Source organism: Ptychodera flava, chromosome 17 (genome assembly GCF_041260155.1).
Source record: "Ptychodera flava strain L36383 chromosome 17, AS_Pfla_20210202, whole genome shotgun sequence".
Taxonomy (NCBI): domain Eukaryota; kingdom Metazoa; phylum Hemichordata; class Enteropneusta; family Ptychoderidae; genus Ptychodera; species Ptychodera flava.
The window spans coordinates 27,674,492-27,684,402 of NC_091944.1; the positions used below are offsets into that span (position 1 = coordinate 27,674,492).

The following is a 9,911-nucleotide window of genomic DNA, read 5'->3' on the forward strand; positions in this document are numbered from 1 at the left end:
GCTCCTCCGCAATCATAAAGCCAGCATTCAACTGTGCCATGAATCAGCCCCGGGAATCACCCAGAACCGTTTCTGTTGAATTCTGACCCATTGACATCGTGACGGTTTGTGACAACTTTACACGTCATCAGAATATTTCAAATAGAACTTACGCGTTCCTGCTTACACTGGTGCCGTATGTCCGCACCAGACCCAGTAGCCTTTCACATTATCAATGGTTTCGGCCAGGGTGGTTTTGAAACAATATTAAATGTAACGTCATCTAGAAATGGAATGGAGGTATGCAAATATAAAATCCGAAATGAAATGTCAGATATTGGAACGTGATAAGAAATCTACATGATGCCAGCAATCTGACCACCCCTGTATACATTTACTGACCTAACCCTTACAAGATGAGAAAGAAGCTATAAAATTCCCAACTTACATACTTAAAGGGATATTGTCGTCGGAACTAAGCTCAAAGGTCGTATGGGACCCATACGACCAATGGCAACACTGTATCCAAGATACTATGGTGATTGATGAAAGTAAAAACATGTCTGTCATAATCTACATCATATAATTTAAATGTTGCAGCTATGATGATAAGGTGCATCTAGATATCGTGCACGAAATACATTGTTTGTAAACAAGAAACTCGCACAGGCGCAGTTCCGAGGACTGTTTCCCTCTAAATAGTACACACGAAACTGACAGAGTTAAACCTTTAATGATATCTGCCTCCATGAAACTCCAACCTGTGTCGTTAAAAATCAAGAATATTAAAATTGAGTCGCCGTGATATTAAACATTTCCAAATTTTTGCTTGAGAAAAAATGAGGCAAGATTTACCGATATTTGAAACGGCCTCTACAACTAAATGAGGATTGAAGGGAAATATTATTTGATTTTCTCAGAAACAAGAGTTTCAAAATATTTATCAGCTTTACATTTAACGCGATCGGAACTAATTTGGGATAATTGGATTTTCGTATTTTGCTAATTTCTCAAAAGAGTTAGATGCCCTATAGCTGAATGTTGCAATTTCGCAAATTACCCATAAAATAATAAAAACAAGTGTGTAATAGAAAAAGAAAAGCTGATGAGATAACATTTGCAGATTAAACAGACATTACTTCACCATCCAATAATCCAAGATTAGTTCCAATCGTGTTATTTTCAATGTCAATTCAGGCAGCAGATCAGCATGGTGTACTTTTTTTCTATCAGTCCATCATCCAACGGGCGTTAGCCCAATTACAGCTTGAGGTATACACATAACTCAGTAACCCCCAAATGGAGCACTGAGGAGTAAAGTGCCTTGCTCAGGGGCACAACACCGTGCTAGAGTCTTGAAGTCGCCGTCCTCCGACAGTGAGACCATTACTCTGGACCTAGCGGGTCCTGAACCGGATCTCAAACTCACCATCCTCTGATAGTGAGTCCGTTACCCTAACCACTGGTCCACGGTGCCTCCTTAAACAAGTAAAAGCTTGAGAATCCTAGTAGTTTTCCTTGCTTATTAACGTTGTCATTGGTGATATTACGCATTTTTCGCTTACTATCCCGCAATTCCAATGAAATGGAAATACATTATACTCTATTATCTCTCAGCGATTTGATTGAAGTTCATCTGCGCATTGACTGAGCAGATTACGACTCGAGATCACTATTGAACAACAACCTCGTTAAAATTTGTATCTCGCATGGACCCGTTAAAACTAGAAAACAGTTAATGAGACAGTGTGAACAATATTGAGGCGCTTTCAGTGAACGACCTTGACGTCTGTTTGGTCACAATGAAATGTTTTAGTGCTATTCACGGTTTCACAGCCGGCGTCAAGAGAACTCACCATCATTAACAAACATATAGAGTATTTTTTCCGACAAATTTGAGAATTCTTCCTACATTTCCCTTCTTTATTTGTAGAGGCACATATACATGTTGCCAAAATGCTGCGGAATGTTGTTTGTTTACTGTAAACGCTGCAGGATTTATTCATGAAATTTATCAGAAACAAAAATTTAATGATTTCTCGCACTACAGAGGACGTCGACGCGCCTTCAAAATCTTCAAAATGGAAAAACAATTCGCCATGCGTCGCTAAGTGATCATATTGATGAATTCATCGAATGAAACAGTTTCCTGACAATCTGTGAAGACTAAAATTGATAAACTAAGCACACGATAAATGAAATAGCTATAAAATTAAAATCTTCTTTTCAAGAAAAATGTCGTAATAATTTCCGACAATCATAACGTGACGATAGACAACATGTCTATGACTGAACCAAGCGTATGGTAGCATTATTAATAACGTAAAAATTTACATTATTAACACAAATATATTGTCCTGCTCATGGTTGTGATATTCAGTCCTTACGTCACATCGGCTTGATCACATTATTGTAAATGAACTAAATTCCATTCACCGTTACGGGTTAATTAGTATTTTTGACTATCTGAAGATCAAGCACGTATTCTGCGAAAATAGGAATCTAGAGAAAATTGATCAAAAATTGACCATCCATTTCTACAATATTGTATTCTTCAAAGTTTAGATGCACATGAAATGAATCATGACACATTTCTCTCGTGTAAACATAGAAAATTACTACACAAATTAACATTGTTTATTTCCGGGAAAGAGCGGGCTCAGAGTTTCACTTATAGGTATGGCCTGACGTAGGGAGCCCTCTTTCTTTCTTCTTCGTTTATTATGAAAACACATTTATACATCCTGCTCCATTATCAGTGACGAACACTTCACACAGGGAGTCCTTTGTGACCGTCACTCCTATTGGCCGCAGCAGACCATCAGCGTGGCTGTTGATATCACATATAAACTGACCATCTTTGGAAAGTTTTTGTACTCTATTCAGATCACTGTCGCAAACATAGATGTTATCATACACATCAACGGCCACGCCTCTGGGGTTTGAGAGACGAACCCCGTGATTCCCGTCAAATATTTCCGAGATGACTTTACCGTCCGGATCCAACAGTTGTAGTCGTCTGTTATAATAATCCGACACGATGACTCGGCTGTGGCTGTCCACAGCCATGTACTCTGGATGGTCAAACTGTCCAAGCTCACTGCCATGGGTGCCCACGGACGAAATCATCTCCGTGGTATCTTTAGAGTACAAGTTGACACAGTGTCCACGACTGTCGGCCACATAGATTTTATTTTTTGACGTATTGACTGCGACACCACACGGGATCTTCAGCTCGTTTTTTCCGAACGTGGAACGTATCGATGCATTCTCGTTGCGTACAATTACTTTGCCTTTATTGAGAGCGCCCGCGTCGACCGTGATGAAGAAAAGATTTTCATCGACGCAAACATCACGCGGGAAAAATGGTTCCCTGTACTCGATAAACTCACCGGTACTGCCTCCACTTTGCTTACTTCTTTTGAATACCTGTACCCTATGGTTGCGGTGATCTGCCACTGCTACATCGCCCTCTGTGGTTATTGCTACGCCATACGGCAGATCGAGCTCCCCTAACCCTGACCCTTGCCTGGAAAACGCTCTCATAAGTCGCCATGGCAAGGCATCGAATTGATACGGAGATTCTTTGAGGTGTTTTTCTCCAAGCTTTATCGATAACTGATGCGGACCACATGAACGGGGAATCACCCGAACGCCCAGGCTTTCATCATTCTTATCACGGTTCAACTGAACAATATCTAGATTCGACTTTTTGCTCATCGAATCAACAAGTTCTACGGAGACTGCGTTCTGTTGACCTTCAATCTTTGAATCAACCTTATCGATCGGAATCAGGAAAGTCTCTCCTACTCTTACGGAGTGCGGTACTTCTGTTTCGCTGACCATGATCTTTGGTTTTTCAGTGGAAACTTTCCCGTAACTACCTAGTTCGCCCTGGAGAGTGATGTCCTCAGGAGCAAAAAGGAGAAAGTCGTCTGGCACTTCCCGCCTCCAAGTTTTGGCGGTCTTTAGGTTTTCGAGCTGCATTGTGATTTCCGTGAAGGGAGATAAAAGCTGCGCCCTACTGCCGTGGTTGATCAAAGTATTCATGATCTTGCTCGTAAGTTTCATGTGATCTTCTTTTTTCTGGAGTTGATCGATGTCGCCAGTCAAAATAGTCTTTGCATCATTGTACCTGCGATCGATCAGGGCCAACATTCTCTTCTCTTTATCTCTGATCTCTCTTTGCAGTCTGTCCAGCGTCTCCTCTGTGTGTTTTCTTATCGCTTCTTTCGTCTCGTTGTACCTCAAATCAAAAGTTGCCGCGTATTGCATCTGCCTTGTCTTGGAATTTTCGGCGTCGTCCTGTATCTTCTGGACGTCGGCCAACTTTGATTCCAAGACTTTCTTAAACTCGTCGGACGCGTCTTTCAACTCAACGAAGGCGTGTTGTAGGCTCTCGTGTCTGATGTAGGTACATGTAATACAAATGGGAACACTGCAGGTCTTGCAAAACAGTTTGATCGGCTCTTCTTCGTGGGTGTAGCACATGGTTTCGACACTTCTCGGAGACTGTCGCTCTTTCTCGTCTCCGTCTCCGGTGAAAGTGTGCACGCTGTGTTTTCGGTGGCACCGAACGGCACATCCATCACACAAGTGATGTTTGCAGTCATTGCACGTGTTGCTCGTGTATCCAGAAGTACAGTCCTTGCAGCGGCCCTCCCCGGAGACTCGCCGTGCCTCGGCGATGTTAAAAACGATATCGGCAGCCGCATGCTGTTTAAGATCATCGCTGGGTATGTCGAATTTCTCATCGCAAATCCCGCATTTCAACTCCCCGGAGCTTTCAGAAATCGCAGAGCATATCTCGCAGCACATGTGGAGGCAGGGAAGCAGCTTACGCCCGCCATCCTCGCGAGTTGTCGCACAGACTCCGCACGTGATGAGAGAACGTTCTACGTCATCGATGATGGCGGCGTCTTGCGCTCCAGAATTTATTTCCATTTCAAACAAATTTCGATGTTGGTATAAAAGTTAATTTGCAGATCTGTGAATCGACAACAATAATTGAAAGTTACATACATGTATAGTTGCAGCTTGAATACAGTAGGATTTCTCTCGTTACCATTTTAGTTTCACATCCGTGTAGGCGATGCGGGTTTTTATAGCTTAATCTAACATCTCAAAGGACATAGTGAGGAAGGGAGTTGCTTAGTAACCGGAAAACCTCGATTTACAACATGGTGAGAGAAGCAAGTTATTACTACTGTTTTTGTTTCAATCTTTTAAGTTGGATAGGTCACAAGCTGGTGGCGATTGTGAAAAGGAGAACGCCAATAAACTAATTCGCCTTCCTACACCGAACTCTTTAATATGCTGTCCAAGGTGTATTGAAACGTTAGTTTATGTGCTGCCTATATCGCTTAAGTTTCAGGTTATAAGTATTCTGTTAAAACTGTCGATACGAAAACATCAAATAAAGTGTTAACTAACTGTTGGAACTTTAAAAGCAATTTTTGATTGATTAACAGATGCGCCAAAGTGATTAAAAACAGCAAGTATTATAGCAAATCTTGTCTACAGAAAGGGATTTTAGTCTAACCAGGCGAGTATTCATTATTCGTGTAGCCAAATTAATATTTTGCCTCATGGTCGAGTTTGTATTATTTTAACAAACTCATAAGTTGAATAGTGACACAGTATTGTAGAAGTGAATTTTGAATCTGACATCTGTTTCCGTAGAGAATTCACAGGCAAATAGTTGCGACATTGCCATTGCAAAATTGTGAGTGGAGAATGACTACTCTTTTCACACTAACCCACCTTAGCTATCATGTGCCTGTAGTCAGCTCACGGCAGAGGTACTGTACCTCGCTATGTTAACAGTGTTCAACTATAAACAAGTGCAAGTCACTTCTGAATGTCGCCTAACCTCCTGCCGATACGGCTTTTATTACCTAGTCTCCTTGACAACCGGTCCGTCGCTCACACATGATCAGATGTGGGGGTAGTGCTAAACGTTATGCTATTGTTCACCAGTACTTTTGTCCTGTCGCTTTAAACGTTACGTCATAGACAGTGTAGTTTTACCAATGCACCTGCACCCGTGTACAGCCTGTGGACAGACCGTGATTCACGACACCACAGCATTTATTAGCGCATGTCAAATTTTATGTCGATTTCCGAAAGGGCTGAATATTTAAAAAAATGCTACATACGGAATAGCCTAAAAGGCCCCATTGACCTCGCTTTCACTGTCGCTCACATTTGACAACAATATCTCTATGAGAAACCTTTACGACCATAAGCATCAATATTCATTATTACACCATTACAAAAGACAGTGTTTGTGTAACATGATTCAGCAAAGATTCACTCATTCATTCTTTCTAACGTTGCCTGTATTGCGTTAAATTAACACTATACAGCTCTCAGTCAACGCAGACGTGATCTGGGGAGCACTCAGGGTGATCCTTGCAAAGGTAAATTACTGTGCCCTATCGTGTGGTGAATTAAAAGCTCCGGTTCATTAATTCACTATAGGGCACATTTACCTTCGCAAGGATCACCCTGAGTGCCCCCTAATCATGTCTGCTTTGACTGAGAGTTCTACATTAATGAACGGGCGCTTTTAACAGATCTCATCTTGCATCTTCTGTCAACCTCTGTTCGGAATAACCAAACTGTCGCGTACATCAATGGGCGTATAACAATCATCATCGAATAAATGAGTGTAATCTATGAATGACTTACCATTTTGATTCACACCATTTTGCCAATGTCAGTCGATTAAACAGTCACGATTTTCATGGTTGTACTCAAGACTTATCACACGATTTAACTTGCGAGTCAACACAGTGACCCTTTATCAATATTTAGGGTTGAACCATTTGATATACGGGTGAGGGGAACTGGAGAAAATTGTCGCAATTGATAATTTTCTTTTGAACCAACATGCCCCTCCCATCCAATGTTACTATTAATCACCTTTTTGAGATCTTGTTTAGGTAAAGTAAGTTTTGTCAGGTTGAAAGCAACAATTCAAAATAGTGATACAGTCACGGAATAATTAAGCTTTCTAACATTTAATGTTACTATAACAATCTAACATTTAATGTTAACATAACAGTCAAAATCCATCTAAAACAAGTCAGCATTGCAGTTTTTAAAAGAAATAATGATGATTTCCTTGAAGATTCAGAATTTAAGGCTACAAGTATAACAATATATTGTCAGTAGTTTAATCAAGTTCCAGTAATTAAAATTATCACATTCCAGTATATGTATGAAAAGATACATAATAAAGAAACTATGGTACTGGCAATAGTAAACCTTATCATTACTAAACATACACGACAAATTTCTACATTGTAAAATTTTCTCTGTTATGTCTTTGCTAGGTTGGAAGTGAGTATCGCTGTGACACTTGGCAAAATTTTCTTCTTGCGGGTAAAGGCGAAAAAATGATTTAACGCATTAATCGTAAAAGAGTTCACCCGCCTTCAAAGTACAAACATTGCGGCTACTGCATATTAAGAAAACAATTCTACTGCATAACTAGTATCTCTTTCTTCTGTTCGTATAGTGTGCTGCATATCTTATCAAATTGATTGATATTCGACACGGCGTGAACGTCTTAAAGAGTTAGACTAGCATGTAATCTGCATTTTTCAACGCGTAGCGAGTATTATATAATAATACTTGATGACGAGCGTTACAGGCGTATGTGATTAGGATTATATATTTAAGTCTGTGAGGGCGTCGTCATAAAAATAAACAATCTTCGAAGTAAACGTAAGTAAATTTGGAAAGGGGCAGGCGTATGCATGCCGTGCAATATCCGAAAGATTATCATTTGAAAAAATTGGAACGCGAAAAAGGTATACTAAGTCGCATCCTGAGCGACCACGTCGGCTATGATGTGCTGGTCCATTCCTCAGTTACAGCGTACGTCAGTGTTGTAGATATCCGTATAGTACGTTTTATTAGGTCGACTAATTATTTGTCTAACGAATCTGAGAGCGACACAGTTGAAGTGACAAAGGTGACATTAGCTCTTTTCAAAAACGGAGCAGAGGGAGCGGGAACAAGTCTGAATAAAGCATATCCATCGTGCAGTATCTATCAGCCTATATTTGTGTGTTACCTGTTCAGAAAAGGTCAGTTCTTTGGCCCTTACTATACCGCGCGTATCACAATATACCAAAGTGCTCTAGGTGAAGAGTTTGACACAATTCGCTCCACTATCAACGACAACGATTTTTGATGGTGGACCACTTTGAATGGCAATGCCAATGGGAGACACTATATGGCCAGGCTCTACGATGTCGCATATGAAACAGCACGATTTATCAAACATTGAAACGCATATTTTCTGGGCATCGCACACGTATATGTTGTCCTTCTCATCGACTGCAACACCTCTTGGCTGAAGGATTTTATCGCCTGAAATTTCCGTCAGGTACATGCCATCTGCGTCAAAAATTTGAACACGTCTATTGTGGTAATCAGAAACGATGACTCTCTTCTGGCTATCTACAGCTATGAATTCTGGGTAATTGAAATATCCGTTTCCGCTCCCCATTCTTCCGAACGATTTCTTAAAGCGGAGGTCACTCGTCGAGTATATGTTTATGTGATTAGTCCTGCTATCGGCGACGTATAACTCATCACGGATTTCATTGACAGCAATACCATGAGGTTTTTTGAGATCTTCGGATGAAGTAATGACAGTTCTGGCACTGCCACTTTTGTTTTCTCACTATAATTTTGCCATTATATTTGTTGTTGTTTGTATCACCTGAAATGAAGATCATGCCATCTTCTGTTGTGACAACATCTCGAGGCATGACATCCTCTTCAATAATTTCAGGATGCATTCCTTCAGTACAGCCGACTTTAAAAATGCTGATCCTGTTGTTGTAATAATCCGCTACTGCTACATCTCCATCATCAGGACCCTATAACACGCCACACGGCCCTTCGAGCTCCCCTAGCCCCGCACCTTTCCTACCATAAGATTCTGAACAGAACCACGGAGAGACGCTGATATGTAACGGGGAGTCGGATATATTGACATCGCTAATTTTGGCACTCAATCTGAAATCGCCTGCGCTTTCAGGTTGTATAATAACGATATGTATTGTCTCAGTATTTAAATTATCACAAGGTATGGCCTTTAATTGCGAAGTACGCGCACCAGGATCTATTAGAGTTACAGACAGCTCTTCGGATTCTTTCACTTCGACGTCATCTCCATTACAAAGACGCAGGCCCACCTCGAAACAGCGGCCAATTTTGCAATCCTGGCCGGAAAGACCGGTTGTGATGATTTTCGCAGACGACGGTAAGGCCGCGTTTCGGCCGAACACACCAAGCGAACCGTGAATGTTAACGTTGTCTCGGGTGAATTCCGAAAGTTTTGGTACACTAAGCTTAGATGCTATACCAGTCTCTTTAATGAGGTGCTCGGTAGTTTCCGTAACCTCTGCTAGCGGTAGTAACATGTGCGTTGTCCCCATATTTGGTTAACGTTGACAGAAAGGCGATGGTGTATTTGATGTGGTTTATACTTTTATCTATGTCAATAGTATTATCATCACAGCTTCCTTCAATTTCATCACATTTCTCCTTCAGTAATTCCAACAGACTTTTTTCCATATTTTTTACGCCTTTTATCAATTTCGAAACTGTATCGTCTGCATGGCGTTTAATTTCTTCTTGCATTTCATTGTATTTTGCTATTGTTGATCGCTTGTGCTCTTGCACCCTATATCTATGTGTTTCTAGCTCTTTCCGTTTATGTGTCAGTTGTATCAATGCGTCCGCCATTTTTTCTTTAGCGAGTGGGGCGGCATCATCATCAAACAAATCTCTGAATGTGTGCCCTCTATGTTTGATGTTGAAACAAGTTTGACATATCAGTGCCTTGCAATTTTCACAGTACATTTCTACACGGTTCTTCATGTGCAGTGAGCATTTGATATCGCGAC

General features: G+C 40.9%; 1 protein-coding gene across 1 annotated transcript; it reads right to left on the reverse strand.

Moving 5' to 3' along the window:
* Window positions 1-1,567: 1,567 nt before the first annotated feature.
* Window positions 1,568-6,010, reverse strand: LOC139115947 (E3 ubiquitin-protein ligase TRIM71-like). Its single transcript, XM_070678407.1, has 2 exons — window positions 5,743-6,010; window positions 1,568-4,966 (listed from the first exon to the last, which is right to left on the reverse strand). The coding sequence occupies exon 2, from the start codon at window positions 4,921-4,923 to the stop codon at window positions 2,701-2,703; it is 2,223 nt and encodes a 740-aa protein (XP_070534508.1). The 5' UTR covers window positions 4,924-4,966; window positions 5,743-6,010; the 3' UTR covers window positions 1,568-2,700.
* Window positions 6,011-9,911: the final 3,901 nt, after the last annotated feature.

What these genes read in the sequence shown, in the direction of transcription:
- LOC139115947 (XM_070678407.1), bottom strand. Translation starts at nt 4,923, where the DNA reads ATGGAAATAAATTCTGGAGCGCAAGACGCCGCCATCATCGATGACGTA.